Genomic DNA, 16,766 nt, shown 5'->3' on the forward strand with positions numbered 1-16,766 from the left:
ACATCGCCTTGGTAAGGGAAGTTTGGTAACGTACAACTGGTTCAATACGAGGAAACCAATGTATTGTGGCTCTCAAGACTCTCTTGAAGCCCTTCAAGAGAAGCAAAGACTGTAGTACTCGCTGCGCAGGGAAACTGAAATCCAGGGACATCTACATTTAGGATAGTCTCTGGAGGAGAGAAAGTATGGGACAGTTCTTTTTTTTTTTTTTTTTTTAAGATTTTATTTATTTATTTGACAGAGAGGGACAGTTCTTGACCCAGATTTCTCCTGCCCGCCAACTCTGCCAGGCAGGCCACTTTCTCCACGTTGGGCTCGGTGGGAACTACATTACCCCGAGGGCGCTGCGCGCCGCGCCGCCTGCGCTCTGCCAATGAAAGCGGACGTTTCCTCGCACGCGGAACGCGCTGGGCGGGACTTCTGCCGCGGCCGCGGGGGCGGGCGTTTTGTGGTCTCTGGGGCTGCTGTGTCTGATTAGAGGTTCGGGAAGGCTGCTGTGGAGCTGGGGTGACGAGAGCGGGAAGCGGCGAGAGAAGGCGGTCCGAGGTTCGGTCGCCCCGAGGGATCGGGGTCGGGGGTGCGCAGACGGGTCCTCCCGCCCTCCGGGCGCCGTTCCGCCCGCAGAGTCCGATGGCGGCGGCCGCGCAGAGGGACTTGGCTCAGGTAGGCGCTGATACCCGGGCGGTCCCCGCGCAAGCTGAGCCCTAGGGAGCGGCCCCCCCTGGGTCCGGGACAGTGAGGCGCTCGTGTCCGCGTTTCTGCCAACCAGTGTGATAGGGAGTGGGAGGGTTATAGGCACAGGACAGGGCCTGAGCTCGAGTCATAAACTGGGGTCTATCTCGTGTCCACAGGGAACAGCTTGAGAGGGGACAGGTTACAGTGGAAAGGCCTGGGCCTTCGTTCTGAGGGCTCTGATGGCCACAGAGGGTTGTGAACAGAGGAGGGACGGACTCCCATCTGTTGCTCAAAGTTTTCGAAGGCTTTTTAGGGAACTCAAAGGGATGGTGTAAGGAGAGTGGAGGAAGTCCATACAATAGACTACAGGAGAGTTGTGACCAGGACTGGACCGTACTGATGGCAGTAGAGGGACGGACTGATAGATCTTGGAGGAGGGATTTTAAAAACTGAACAGGATGCATCTGATGCATCAGAAGTGGCTGTGAGAGAAAGAAGGGAATGAAGGACCATCTGTGTTTCTGTTTGCCTTTTTGTAAGTGTTTCCTGAAAATATCTGGTAGGATGGAGATGGGGAGGTCAGTGCACGGAACAGGTTTCAGGGAAAAGAGTAGGAGTTGGATTTGGGATAGGGTAATGTCCAGCGCAGGTGTCATATGGGTGCTTGCTCACTCACATCTGAAGTCCTGGGGAGGGATCTGGGCAGAAGATATTCAAGAGGTGGTTGATACTGTCCTGGACCAGGGCAAGGCCTGGGACTCCTACTTGGGAGGGAGAATCTTAAAGTTCTTATTTCAGATGTGCCTGGACGGTGGGGCTACTTTCAGAAGGGTGATCCCTGTAATCCTTAGTGGTTCTGGTTGGTGTGTACAGGAGTGGAAGGTTATAGGGTCTAAGAACCCGGGACTGGAATGGAGACTGAGATGTTCAGTGGTGTGGGCTTGCCATTCTGGGCTCAGCAAGCCCTCAAGTCCAGTCCTTGTGGAGAAAAGGAAAGGTCAGGTGAGTGGAGCAGCCCCTTTTGGTGCTTAAGTGCCCCCAGCCTTCAGGGCAAGAGGGATGAGTAGCTGGAAAGGCCCCCAGCAGGACTGCCTTTAAGATAGTGTGTAGCAAGCAGCCAGGTTGCCACCAGGACTAGTATCTACTGTTTCTTCAGGCCCAATCCCCAGTTCATTAACATGTGAGTTTATATGAAGTGTTTATTTAAACATTAACTGGTAAAAATACATATATGTTTGTATATATACGTTTGCACACGTGTGTATGTATACACGTGTGTATACACATACATACGTAGGCATTAAAATAACATGGGTTTAACAAGTTAAATTGATGTAAGACTTACTGATTGAAGTTTTAATATACTTCTAAGCATCCGATTAAAATTAAATGTCTTTTTTTTTTTTTTTTTAGGATTTATTTATTTATTTGTCAGAGACCACGCACAAGCAGGGAGAGTGGCAGGCAGAGGGAGAAACAGGTTCCCCGCCAAGCAAGGAGCCTCATGCGGGACTTGATCCCAGAATCCTGGGATCATGACCTGAGCTGAAGGCAGACGCTTAACTGACTGAGCCACCCAGGTGTCCCTAAAATTAAATGTTTTAAATATCATATTCTTTTAGTTAAAAGGCACATACAAAACACATTTTCAATGCCTATCAGTTTATTTGCACTGAAAATGTTGACAGAAGTGTTAATTATGAGGACAGTAAAAGTCACTACTTAGTACTTGACACATAGGAAGGAATTCAGTACAAATAATAGCCCCACAGGGTGGGCACCACTATTATCCCCATTTCACAGATGACAGCACTGAGGCACATGGAGGTTGAGTATTTATCTGAAGTCACACAGCTGGTAAGAGGCATCCCTGAGGACTGAGGCCCAGATGATGTGAAGGGCTTGGGTGGGCCTTTGTGGCCCAACACTGTTCCCTGCTTCTCATGGCTTTGCTTTTCTATAGGTTCGTATTGCTGCAGATTTGCTTCCAGACCATGCAGAGGTAAGTGGGAGGTATCCCAAATCCTCATCCTATTCAGTTCCCACCTGCGTGGGCTGTAGATTCTGTGACTCTTTGCCTGCTGTTCTCCCTCCTCTTCCATCGTAGATCCCTGGAAGATCAGGGGCCTGAGTCCAGACCAGGAATTACATGGATTGGTTCCCATTTCTGGCAAGCAGTGGCATGGCATTTATAAGATATTACATTCACGGTGATAAACATTAGAAAATGCTAGAGGTGAGGCTGGGCTGGGAATGCTCATGCAACCTCAGGTCTCTATTATGTCTGGTGGAAACAGTAGGAAACAAATTAGACCTGGAATGGAAGCCAGGAGCGGAGCCTCTATTCTGGAGTGCTGGGAGCCAGGGAAGGTTTGGAGCAGAAGAGGGAGGTGATAGGACCAGACTTAATGAGCTCCTCCTGCTGCACGGCAGAGAGCAAACTGGGGAGGGGGCGGCTGCAGTAGTCCAAGTGAGTGCTAGTGGTGGCTGTGGAGGTGGGACACGTGTTGGAATCTGCATCTGTTTTTTCAGTAGGTCCAGGCAGACTTTCTGATGTGGAGGGTGGGAGAAGAAGTGGAAGGGTTAGCAGTGACTCTGAGATGTAGCAGTAGCTAGAAGCAGGCAAGTACCACCATGTCAGAATTGGTGGTAAGAGTCATTTTCAGTGGGAATATCAGGAGTCAGGTTTGGGCTATGTTGAACTGTGATGCTTCAGAGACCCACAGGTGGGTGTGTCGAGTGGGCACCTGGACACATGAGTGTGGAGTTGAGGTGATGTGGTCAAATTGGAGACACCCACAGTACTGATGGTGTGTGGACCAGGATGGCTGTATGGATCAGATTTGGCAGGAGCATCATCAGGTAACAAGAAGGAGAGTGTGGGGCCAAGTCTCTTGCTGGACACCTGGATGGGGGTAGTGGGCTTCACAAAGACACATGAGGGAGAATAGTGTCCCTGTGGTCAGGGTATAGGCATGAAGAGGGTCTGGCCAGTGGACATGAGACAGATGTGGAGACAAGGCAGTGAGGTGACAGTGAAGCTGGTGCCACTGCTTATTTTTTCAGCTCTGGGATCCCCAGGCTCTTGTTCTGACCCTTGCTGGGACCAGGGGATTAGTTTAAGATAAAATGGGATCCTCTGGGACAATCGGAGGCCTAGCATGAGAGACAAGTGGACTTGGGCTTGGGCTTTGAATTAAGCATCAGAGGAAACTGAGATGGGTAAGGGGACACCTTCGCAGCACAGATGTGGAAGAGGGCCGAGGGTGTCTGAAATCTGTGTGTGATTCCTGGTGGCTGAGGATGAAGCAAGGATATGGGCCAGGCAGGAAGACCTTGAAGGCAGGCTTGCCGGTTGCCTCTGGCAGTCAACGTCATTGGAATTCTGGGACAGAATGGGATTCTGATTATATTTGCCAAGCACCCTCTGGATGGCATGTACACACTAGCGTGTGGTGAGGCCAGGGAGATGCATGATGTGGTGGAGGGGGTGCTGGTGGCAGTGAGGGTTGGAGGGATGGCAGTGAAGGGAGGTGTGGTACAGCATTGTGCATGTTGGGTGGGAGTGTAAACTGATGGCTCCAGGCTCTTGTACTGGGGGCTGAAGGGAGAATAGTGGCCCAAGTTAGTTGTTGGGGAAGCACAATCTGGGAGACCCCAGGTGAATTGTCTGGCAGGCCTAGAGCTCAGATGGCTATTACCTGCCCACCTGTTGTTGCTGAGGACTGAACACAGTGCCTGTTGGGACAGTGAGGAGCAAGCAGGTCACATCAGTGGCACCAGGACTTGGTATTTCCTCTGAGGTGGGGGAACTCTGGAGGAGGGTGGACGTTTGTGAGGATGTCTAGAGTGCTGGGAAAGGAAGCTACTACACATCAGCTCAACTATCCTGTCTTGACAGGGCCATGTGACCTTTGAGGATGTGGCTGTCTACTTCTCTTGGGAGGAGTGGGGGCTCCTTGACGAAGCCCAGAGACTCCTGTACCGTGATGTGATGCTGGAGAACTTTTCACTGATGGCCTCTCTGGGTAAGGTCCTCACAACCCATTCTAATGTCCTGGGCTGGGCTCTGCTCTTCCCCTTTACCTCAGGGGCAGGTCTCGCCTTCCCAGAGCTGGACTGTGGGCATTTCTTCCTTCCCTGTGCACTTGAGTACGTGTTGTGATAGCCTCGGTTGTGTGCACCACCCCTTCCCTTCTTGAGCTGCCTCAATACTTGCTGCCCCAAAGCTGTGCAGGAAAAGATGTGGGAATTAGAAGTCTTGCAGTCAGCCTGATGGATCACACCCTGTTGGCCTCTCCGTGGCCCGGGGATGCTGGAAAGATCTCTGGCAGCTCCGTGCACCAGGTTCTGCTCTCCTTTGGCTGACACATGGGATGTGCCTGCACCGACATGGCAACTGCTTCACTGGGTTGTTTTTGCAAGAGTCTCCTCCAAGATTCTTCTGTAATATTTCGTTTTCTTTTCTGTGGGCTGTCGTGGGGTCGGTCACTTTGACCCTTCTGTGTTCTCTCTCCCTTAGGACTTGCATCTTCCAGGACACATGAAATTACCCAACTGGAGTGGTGGAGAGAACCCTTTTTGCCTCCCTGTGAAGTCTTGACTGCAGCCATGCCAAGAGGTACTTGGAGGGCGGAGCTGGCAGGCGTGAACTCAGGGATGGGCTCAGGTCATGCCAGGAATCCTTTGGCTGGGCCCTGATGATATGGTGCCAAGGCACGGTCCACAGCTGATTTCCATCTTTTCTCAGTTGCGCACTTATTATGTCTACTCTGATTTCTGACCCAGAGCCGTCCCCCACCTCTCTATCTGTCCTACTGCTCCTTACTCCCCAACAGTGGCCTGCCTTTGTCTTCTTCGTGAGGTGGTCAGTCAGGCACAGCCACAAGAGGAGACGCAGGAGCAGCTCAGGAGAAAACAAAGTTGATTATGCTCAACAGGTCTAGAGAGACAGTCACGATATGCTGGGGGGGGGGGTGCGTGGGAGGTGGTTCACAGGGGAGGGAGCACCCAGGGAGTGGGCTCAACCAAGCAGGGGGAAGGAGAGAGTGAGGACCTATGAGCAAATGCTTTTCCTGGGGGCCGGTGGTGGTGGGGTGTACGAGAATAGGTGCCTTCAGCTCAAAATATCATGTGAAAATTGAACTTGGCGGGCCAGAGGATCTTTAAGTAAATTATGTATCTTAGGCTCTTGAGTAATGCCAGCAGCTGCCTCATCTCTGGGGCTCTCTGTGAGCAGGAGCTGCAAGCCCGTATTAAATGCTCTTGGTAACCAGTGAGCTCCTTTACCCCATCTCTTTGCATGAAATCTTTTAGAACAGTTTGGATTTCCAGTCTTGTGAAGACATGAGTTTTAGTTTCTAATTCCTTGTGATCTGTGTTCTTGACCTCCTGGGTCTGGAAAGATCTTGGCTGCTTCATTCCTGTGCCCCCCCCCCCCCATCTCTTAAGGTGACCTCAGCTGGATTGGAATCCATTGAGGAGAGCTGCGGTGGCTGGATGTCCTTTTGGGATTGGTCCCAGACCTTGGGAGCAGAGTTGGCAAGTTGATAGGCAGCAGCATGAAGCAGAACCCAGAAGGGTTTCGAAGGTGTCTACCCTTGTTGAATTATTGGCTGACTTCCTCTGGTTATTGAGAGGTGTTAGAGATCCTGGGCCATAAGAACTTGAGCCACTTAACTCCAGGGATGGGGCCCACTGATGCCCACGGGCTTGGGAGGCAGAGAGCCGCAGCAGCCACACACAGTGAGGGGGTTGCCGCCAGGACTGACCCTCACAGGGTGCCATGGTGGACTTCCCATGAAGGAGAGGCAGTATCCCTGCTTCGGACTGAGGAGCAGCATGGACTTGAATGGGCACGTGAAAAACCTCCCAGTCCTGGTGCCATGAGTCCACAGGAGTTATCTCCTGAGGGTTACTGAGCCCTCCTCTGTAGACAGATCAGCTAAGAGCCAACAACTGATATACATCGTTTCTTTGGCGGCTGCAAGGAGGTTACCCTTCCACTCTCACCCTTGCTTACTCTCACCCTCGATTCCACTGGAGACTTCATGATGTTTTTAGCCAATTCTACCAGTCTGTTCCTTACTCAGGGAGCACCAGGAGAATACTCCCCCCTCCTCACCAGCACCCTGTTGAGTCAGGGCTGGCCAGTAGTGAAGTCTCAGGGTATTTTAGGAGAATGAGCTCCACAATTTAGGGTGGAAAGCCTTGGCAGTGCCTGAGAGAGGCAACACAGAGCAGCTCAGAGCAGCACACGGGAACGCCAGCACGACACCCAGCCTTCCCAGGTGGTAGACAGCCAGTTAGTAAGCCAAGCAGTTAAGGGGCATTTCTTAGGTCCTCCCTCACCTGTGAATGATTGGCATCAGAGACCATCCTGTTTGCTATGTAAATCGTTTCGTATTCTCTTATGAGAATAGGCGCAGCCACGACAGGAGAGGTGCAGGAATAACAAAATTTATTATATTCACAGGTCCTAGAGAGACAGTCACTGCACGCTGCGGGGGGTGGGGGTGGGGTGTCACGTGGGAGGGAGTCCCAAGGGAGTGGGCTCAGCCAGGCTGGGAGAAGTAGAGAGGACCTGTGGACCTTCACTGGGAGTCAGGGTGGGATGCACAAGAAAAGGAGTGAGGGGATTTCACTGGCGCGTTTGAATGGTGCTAGGTCCCAGTCAAGGGGGAGGGTGGGAAGGAGGACCTGTGGCAGGGGCCCACATCCCACTAGTGTATGTGGTCGCAGAGTTCATGGCCTGTCTGTGGGGAGGTTGAGGCAGGAGGAGAACATGAAGTTTTCGAGATTATGATACAGGCTTTCACAGAACGTGTCATGAGGTGTGCGTGTATCCTTAATAGTCCCTGACCACACCCTTCTGCCCTGTGTTCCTGGGTTATCAGCAGCCTTGCTGAAGGCCATTTGCAGAGGGGTAGTTGGAGACCCAGCCTCTCCTCCCTGAGCTGCCCTCCTCCATCCTTGTGTCCTTGCAGCTCATGAGGCCTCCCACCAATCTGCGAGCTTGCCAGGTCCAGCATGGCACAGTAGGCCCTTCCTCACTCTGAGCCTCAAGCCTGATTCTGCCAGCAATACGATGGACTATTTACTGGGGGTGTGTGACACGTTTGTAAGCATGCTATGTCCTCCCACTAATTTCTTTGCTTTCAGGTTGGCGGCATAGAGCAGAGGCTGAGGAAGCTCCTCGTGAACAGAGTGTTTATATAGCAGGAGTGCTCAGAGCAAAATTTCAACACCAGAAGCTGCATTGTGGAGGGAAACCTTCAAGAAGAGAAGGTGGGGAGGGTGGGAAGGACTTCCCAATTAGTTCTGGTTTTCTCAACCATCAGGTGACCCGTGGCGGAGGGGAGCCACAAAGGAGCACCAAAAGTGGGGAGGCCTTTCACCCTGGAAAAAGGCATTACAAATGCAGCGAATGTGGGAAAGCCTTTGGTCAGAAATACTTACTTGTTCAGCACCAGAGACTACATACTGGAGAAAAGCCTTATGAATGCAGTGAATGTGGGAAATTATTTAGCCATAAATCAAACCTTTTTATACATCAAATAGTTCACACTGGAGAAAGGCCTTATGGGTGTAGTGAATGTGGAAAATCCTTTAGCCGCAATGCCGACCTCATTCAACACCAGAGAGTTCACACTGGAGAAAAGCCTTTTACATGCAGTGAATGTGGAAAAGCCTTCAGGCATAATTCCACACTTGTTCAGCATCATAGGATCCACACTGGAGTGAGGCCTTATGAGTGCAGTGAATGTGGGAAATTCTTTAGCTTTAACTCAAGCCTCATGAAACATCAGAGAGTTCACACTGGAGAAAGACCTTATAAGTGCAGTGAATGTGGGAAATTCTATAGCCACAAGTCAAGCCTTATTAATCACTGGAGGGTTCACACTGGAGAAAGGCCTTATGAGTGCAGCGAATGTGGTAAGTTTTTTAGCCAAAGCTCTAGCCTCATGCAACATCGGAAAGTTCACACTGGAGAAAAGCCTTTTAAATGCAATGAATGTGGAAGATTCTTTAGTGAGAATTCCAGCCTCGTTAAACATCAGAGGGTTCACACTGGAGCAAGACCTTATGAGTGCAGGGAATGTGGGAAATTTTTTCGCCACAGCTCCAGCCTTGTTAAACATCGGAGGATTCACACGGGAGAAATGCCTTATGAGTGCAGCAACTGTGGGAAATCGTTTAGCCAGCGTTTCAACCTCATTCAGCACCAGAAAGTTCACAGTGGAGAAAAGTCTTGAATGCAGCTAATGTGGACAAGCCTTTAACCAGAGGTCTGCCCTGATTCAGCAACAGAAACTTCAGTCCACATAGGCCTAATGAATAAACGTGAAGAAAGGCTTCAGCCAAAGGCTTAACCTTGTTGAGCACCAGAATGTTCAGACTAGAGAGAGGCCTTAGGAGTGCAGTACACATGCAGTCTCCTGATTAACCTAACTGAAAACTGAGAGGAGCTCTGAAAGTAGCCTTTATGAGGGAGCCAGCAATTGAACATCATTCATCCAAATATGCTGACATACTGCCTCCTGAGAAGCTAAGCCTCTGCCTGGGAGCTCTAGGGAGAGGGAGTCCTGTGTTCTTAGATGTATTAGTCTGGAGTGGAGTTTCCATCTCTATCATTGGAGTGGGGAGAGAGGGAATGGTCTTAGTTCAAATGTGACTGGCTCTTGCTGTTCTTACTGAATATTAGATGTTCTTGATTAAGTGTTTCCTCATTTGCTGTATACTGTAGGACCATTTCCAGAGACTTTAACTTGTGTTTTTATAATTTCCCCAGTGTCAATGGGAAGCAGGCCTGCAAAGCTCCTCACACTGTCATGCAGGAAGTTGATCTAAAGATTTAATTTTATAAGAACTTGCCAGCTTGTGTTCTAGATGGTTAATGCCATTTCATATTTCTTCCTAGAGTATTAGATTTCCAGTTTCTTCACATCATTGCTGATCCTTGTATGTAACACATGGGCCATTCATTTCAGCCGTTCTAGTAGGTGTGTGGTGTTAACCTGTCTCTCTAATGACTCAGTGTTGAGCATTAGTCTTTGTGTTTATCCACCACCCATACATCTTCTTTAGTGAATTATCTTTTCATGTTTTTTTCCTACTTTTAGAAAAATTGGTTGGTTTCTAATTGTTTTGTGATTTAATATATTCTACATAGAAGTTCCTTATTTGATATATGCTTTACCAATGTCTTCTCACGGTCTGTGCCTTTGATTTTTGTTTTTTTTTTTCTCTTTTTTTAAAATTTTCATTTCTTAACAATCTCTTTCCTAGGGCAGAATTTTCATTTTCAGGAAGTTCAATTTATTTATTTCTTAGCAACTGCATGTTTCGTATTATATTCTTTTTCTCTTATGGTACTATATCGTTGCTTGTAAATAAAAGCCTTATCTGAGTATGCTGGAGTCTTATGAGTCCTTACCCAATCCTGTGAAATCTTTGTGGATTTAAATGTACATAAAGATTTTCAGTGTATGTAGACATAGTTACCTGTGTACATATCCACTAACTCTTCTGAGAGAGCCTAGACAGCAGTGGCATTCCAATAGGCGTGAGCATATTTAATGCACAGTTATTGGTACAGTTTTTCAGTAAAAAAAAAAAAACCCAGAAATCCTTAGAGGCTATTTCCAGGTTGGTACAGGAAGGTACATGAGCCTAGGAAATATTCTTGGATCAGTCGAGAAATGCTCACAGAATGATGTTGATGTATTAGCTTTCTAGTGCTGTCCTAACAGATGACCGCAAACCTATAGCTTAAACAACACATTATATTATAGTTCTGTAGATCAGAAGTCCTACACAGGACAGGTCTCGATAAGTTAAAATCAAGATGTTTGCAGGGATGTGTTCTTTTCTGGAGTCTCTAAGACAGATTCTGGTTTCCACTTATTTGAGCTGTTGGACAATTTCAATTTCTTGTGGTTATAGGACTTATGTTTCAGTTTTCTCTGTGGCTCTCAGCTTAGGGTCGTCCCTGGAACATGTAGGAACTTCTATAGCATATTTAAAGCTAAAACAGTACCAACTGTATACAAAGTCTTACAAAACAAAGCTCAGGGGCACCTGGGTGGCTTAGTCAGCTAAGTATCTGCCTTTGGCTCAGGTCATGATCTCGGGGTCCCAAGATCGAGCCCTGCATCGGACTCCTTGCTCAGTGGGGAGTCTGCTTCTCTCTCTGCCCTTCTCCCTGCTCATACTTACTTGCTCTCTCTCGCTGTCCCTCAGATAAATAAAATCTTTTTTTTAAAGATTTTATTTATTTATTTGACAGAGACAGACAGCCAGCGAGAGAGAACACAAGCAGGGGGAGTGGGAGAGGAAGAAGCAGGCTCCTAGCAGAGGAGCCTGATGTGGGGCTCGATCCCGGAACGTCGGGATCATGCCCTGAGCCGAAGGCAGACGCATAAGGACTGTGCCACCCAGGCGCCCCTCAAATAAATAAAATCTTTTTAAAAAAAAGTTCAAACACCTCCCAACTAATTAAGGGAACCCGATACTAACATGATACTAAATGTGGATGATACTAAAACAAATTACAGAGTGAACCTCAATACAGCAAAACCTTAGCAAAAAAAAATTTGGAGGTAGGGGAGTGATGGTGGCAGACTAGGAACCATCCTAAATATCCCAGAAATCAGCCTAAAGACTGGTAGAACCAACTCCACAACCAAAGCTAGAGAAGAAGGCGCATGAAAGAAGGTGGGAAGTGTGGAGACATGGTTTGGGAGAGAACTGGATCGTGGCTGCTGTGCTGGGGAGAGAGCTGCGCTGATGGAGAAGAGCAAGAGACACTCCCACAGAGGAGAATGCACCGGGAAAACAAGTACCTGTAGCAGTTAGCGTGGAAAGCGTGAGGGGCCAAAAAGAGTGGAAGATACCAGTGAGACCCTTAACACAGAGATAAACAAACAATCAGAGATGAAGAGTCCAATAAACGAGATTAGAAACACACCTGATGCAATGAACAGCCGGCTGGAAAAAGCAGAATGAATTAATGACCTAGAAGAGTAATGGAAAGTAATCAAGATGAACAAAAGAAAAATTATGTGAAACAAGAATAGACTTAGGGAGCTCAGTAACTGTCAAATGTACTAACATTCGCATTATAGGAGAAAGAAAAGGAAGAGGAGGAGAAGAGAGAGAACATACTTGAAGAGGTAATAGCTGGAAATTCCCTAAACTGGGGCACCTGGGTGGTTCAGTCGGTTAAGTGTCTGCCTTTGGCTCAGGTCATGATCCCAGGGGCCTGAAATGGAGCCCTGCATCACGCTCCCTGCTCAGCGAGGAGCCTGCTTCTCCCTCTCCTCCCCACTTGTTATCTCTCAAATAAGTAAAATCTTAAAAAGAAGAAGAAACCAAACAGATATCCATATCTAAGAGGCACACAGAACCCCTAATAAAATCAAAAGCAGATCCATACCAAGGCATATTGTAATTAAGATGCCAAAATATAGTGATAAAAAATTTTAAAAGTGGCAAGACAAGAGAAGACAGTTACATGCAAGAGAAACCCCATAAGGCTATTGGGATTTTTCAGCAGAATCTTTCCAAATCAGAAGGGAGTGGTATGATATATTCAAAGTGCTGAATGGGGAAAATCTGCAGCCAAGAATACTCTATCCAGCAGGACTGACATTCAGAATTGGAGATATAAAGAGTTTCCCAGACAGACAAAAACTAAAGGAGTTTATGGCCACTAGACCAGTTCTGCAAGAAATATTACAGGGGACTCTTTGGAAAGGAAAGGCCAAAATGACAGTATGAAGGTAGGGAACACAAAACTACTAAATATGACAACATACACCTAAAATGTGTGTGGAGGGGGGGGAGGAGAGGAGTAAAGAATGGGTCCAAACTTAAATGACCATCAACTTAATATAGACTTGCTATATGCAGAAGATGTTATACACAGCCTAATGGTAACCACAAATCAAAAACCACTAATACGTGGGGCACCTGGATGGCTCTGTCAGTTGAGCATCCAACTCTTGATCTCAGCTCAGGTCTTGATCTCAGGGTTGTGAATTCAAGCCCCACACTGGGCTCCAACATGGAGCCTACTTAAAAAAAAAAAAAAAAAAAAAAAGCTAGTTTGTTAGGGACACCTGAGGGGCTCAGTCAGTTGGGCAGCCAGTTCTCGATTTCAGCTCCAGGTCATGATCTCAGGGTCTAGGGATCGAGCCTCATGTCAGGCTCCATGCTCAGTGGGGAGTCTGCTTGAGGATTCTCTCTCTCCCTCTGTCCCCCAACTCTCATGTGATCTCTCTAAAATCTTTTTTTTTTTTAAACCCACTAATACGAAAAGAACAAAGAGAAAACAACTTTTTTTCTAGATAGGTCCCCTGAGGCAAGGAAAACAAAACCAAAAATAAACAATTGGGACTACATAAAAAAAGCTTCTGCAGAGCAAAAGAAACAATCAACAAAACTAAATGGCAACCTACAGGATGGGAGAAAATATTTGCAAATGACATATCTGATAAAGAGTATCCAATATATATAAAGAACTGGTAAAATCCAACACGCAGGAAACAAATAATCCAATTAAAAGATGGGCAGAAGACATGAATAGACATTATGTCCGGAGAATCATAGGCTATAGGGAATGGAGACTCCACTCTTTTTGACAGAGAGCTAGCAACAGAGAGAGCACAAGCAGGGGGAGTGGCAGGCAGAGGGAGAAGCAGGCTCCCTCTGAGCAAGGAGCTCGATGCAGGACTCGATCCCAGGACTTTGGGATCATGACCTGAGCTGAAGGCAGGCACTTAACCTACTAAGCCACCCAGGTGCCTAGAGATTCGACTCTTAAAAGGCTGGCACGCAGAATCACTCAGCCCAGGATCCAATACAAAAGCAGCAGTTTTGAAAAGCTCCTACAGTATATGTGGAGATGTGTTAATTTTAATGTTAATAATGTGTTAATAATATGTGTTAATTTTAAAGCATCTGCTGGATGAGCAGGAGCATGCTAGAACTCTCTCCTGGGGTGGAGACACCATTTTTGCATTCTCCCTCTACCTTACTAGTGCCAGCACTGGGGGGCACCAGCTTTATACTCTTTCTCTAACCTGCTAGCACCAGTGTGTGAACCTTGCCCCCGTCCCACTCCTGTGGCCCCCACCAAAGCAGGGTGGCTGAACACCGCACACACAGCCCACAGAAGGGACGTCCCTTGAGTACCTGGCTCTGGCCAGGGAAACAGCATTTCTGGGCCTCACAAAGCCCCAAACAATCAGAGAAAGTTCTTGGCAGGCTACCACCCCCAGGGCACAGCACAGACAGGAGACTGAAACACACCCCATCTTCCTGTGGAAAAGACCTATTTACTAATCTTGGAGGTGCAGGCTTCAGGTTTACCATGCATCTGGAGGATATGGAAATGCTCCTAGGGAACGTAGGCCAGAGGACACCATCTTTGTGCTCTTCCTTGGTCTTGCTACAGTGAGCCAGTACCTCCTGGAAGGGAGCTCATGCACTTGTCTGGAGCCCCAACGTTTGCAACTGTCACCAAAGAGACACCTGTAGATCACCTGACCTCAAGGCCAGCAGGGCTTAGGATTATGATCCAATGCAACTGTATGTACTTGCATATCTTAAGAACTGCTGCCTTATGATCTAGCCTCCAGTTAGCCTGAAACTAGGTATTACTGTCCTCCCTCTGGAATACTTATGGGTCTTGGCACACCCTCAACAACGAAGTCGTATCAAGAATAAATCAGGCTACTTAGATAATGACAAAGGTTTGAGAGATAATGAAGAGCTAAAGGACCGTTTGGGGCACCCGGGTGGCTCAGTCGTTAAGTGTCTGCCTTTGGCTCAGGTCAGGATCCCAGGATCCTGGGATCCAGTTGTGCATCAAGCTCCCTGCTCAGCAGGGAGTCTGCTTCTCCCTCTCCCTCTGCCCCTACCCTCTGCTCATGCTCTCTCACCCTCTCTCAAATAAGTAAATAAAATCTTTAAAAGAAAGAGCTAAGGGAAGGTTAAATGATAAAGTTCTCCCTCAAGACTGGGTGAAAGAGCTACTGTGCCTAATACATAGAAACAAACAGAAAGAAAAAAAAATACAGTCAAGCAAAATGAAAAACTAGAGGAATATGTTCCAAATGAAGAACAAGACAAAACCCCAGAAAAAAAACCTTAATGAAACAGAGAAAAGTAATTCACGTGATAAAGAGCTCAAAGTAATGGTCATAAAGATGCTTACTGAACTCGGGAGAAGAATAAATGAGTATAGTGAGAACTCTAACAAAGAGAGAGAAAATATAAGAAAATACCAAACAGAAGTCACGGTGTTAGGGAATACAATACATATTCCAGGGATGTAAGGATGATTGAACATCAGCAGGTCAACCAGTGTGCTACACATCGATAAAATGAAGGATAAAAGTTGTATGATCATCTCAACAGACACAAAAGAGCACTTGACAAAATTCAACATCCATTTATGATAAAAACTCTCAACAAACTGGGTATAGATGGAATATATCTCAACATAATAAAGGCCATATAGGACAAGCCTACTGCTATCATACTCAACATTGAAAAGCTGAAAGCTTTTCCTTTTTTTATTTTAAAGATTTTATTTATTTATTTGACAGAACACAAGCAGGGGGGTGTGGCAGGCAGAGGGAGAGGGAGAAGCTGGCCTCCCGCTGAGTGGAGAGCCCAGTGTGGGGCTTGATCCCAGGACCCCAGGATCATGACCTGAGCCGAAAGCAGATGCTTAACCAACGGAGCCACCCATGTACCCCGATTTTACTTTAAAAAAAAAAAGATTTATTTATTTTAGAGAGAGCGTGTTAGCGGGGTGAGGAGGGGCAGAGGGAGAGGGAGATCTCAAGCAGACTCCATGCTGAGTGCAGAGCCTGACCCCAAGCTTGATCCCACAATCCTGAGATCATGACCTGACCCAAAATCAAGTCACATTCTCAACCGATGGAGTCACCCAGGCACCCCAAAAGCTTTTCCTTTAATATCAGGAAAAAGAATGCCCACTCCCACCACTTTTAGTTAACATAGCATTGGAAGTCCTAGCCAGAGCAATCAGACAGGAAAAAGAAGTAAAAGGCATCCAAATTGCAAAGGAAGAAATAAAACTCACTATTTGCAGATGACATGATTTTATATAAAAAAATCCTTAAGACTCCACCAAAAAACTATTAGAACAAACAAATTCAGTTAAAGTTCTATAAAGTAAAAAATCCAATATATAAGAATGTCATGTTTTTTTATACTAACAAAATAGCAGAAAGAGAAATTAAGAAAACAGTCCCATTTACAACTGCCGCAAAAAGAGTAAAATACCTAGGTACAAACTTAACCAAGGAGGCGAGAGACCTGTATGCTGAATATTATACAAGACTTTGATGAAAGAAATTGAAAAAGACACAAATAAATGGAAAGATGTTCTGTGCTCTTAGATTGGAAGAAATAATTCTGTTAAAACTGTCCATATTAACCAAAGCAATGTACAGATTCAACAGAATCCCTTCCAACATTTCAAAGGCATTTTCCACAGAATTAGAACAACAGTTCTAAAATTTGTATGGAACCATAAAAGACACTGTGGACCTGCGTTTGCGAACATTTCCAGTTCAGTACCACATTCAAGTGTATGTTCATGCTCATTCTTGTGACTGGAAAACCTTCCTTCATCTTACCTGGTTCCAGAGATAGAAAGTGCTCCATACAATTCCTGGTCTTGATTAAGGACCTTGGGCCAAGAGCGACTGGCCTCCAGGAGCCCAAACTCAGGTGGGCAGAGGGGAGATCGGGAAGCCCTAGGTTACAGGATCCTCTATAACAGCGCTCTGAGACCAGTAGGGCGAGGGTCCCAGCAGTTGGCGTCCACTCGCCCACCGCCAGCCCACTGCCTGAACTGAGCGGGACCAGTTGGGCCCTTGAGTTTAGTCCACTGCCCATCTTGCCGGGCCCCAGGCAGGGCGTGACCTTGGCCGGCCTACTCCCTACCTCGGCCGCACTTCCGTAAAAGGCACTCAAGGCCGAGGGTGCCACCGCCAGGCACCTGGAGAAAGGAGGACCGGTGCGGGTCCCGGACAGTGCGGGCAAGGCTA

General features: G+C 47.3%; 1 protein-coding gene across 1 annotated transcript; it reads left to right on the forward strand.

The window, feature by feature from the left end:
• Nucleotides 1–438: 438 nt before the first annotated feature.
• On the forward strand, nucleotides 439–9,163 carry LOC123777244 (uncharacterized). Its single transcript, XM_045773772.2, has 5 exons — nucleotides 439–663; nucleotides 2,639–2,677; nucleotides 4,577–4,703; nucleotides 5,198–5,296; nucleotides 7,837–9,163. Exons 1-5 carry the CDS (start codon nucleotides 631–633, stop codon nucleotides 8,928–8,930), a joined length of 1,392 nt encoding a protein of 463 aa, XP_045629728.2. The 5' UTR covers nucleotides 439–630; the 3' UTR covers nucleotides 8,931–9,163.
• Nucleotides 9,164–16,766: the final 7,603 nt, after the last annotated feature.

The sequence above is a fragment of the Ursus americanus genome, chromosome 21 (assembly GCF_024610735.1).
Source record: "Ursus americanus isolate L20-20 chromosome 21, mUrsAme1.1.p, whole genome shotgun sequence".
Lineage (NCBI taxonomy): Eukaryota > Metazoa > Chordata > Mammalia > Carnivora > Ursidae > Ursus > Ursus americanus.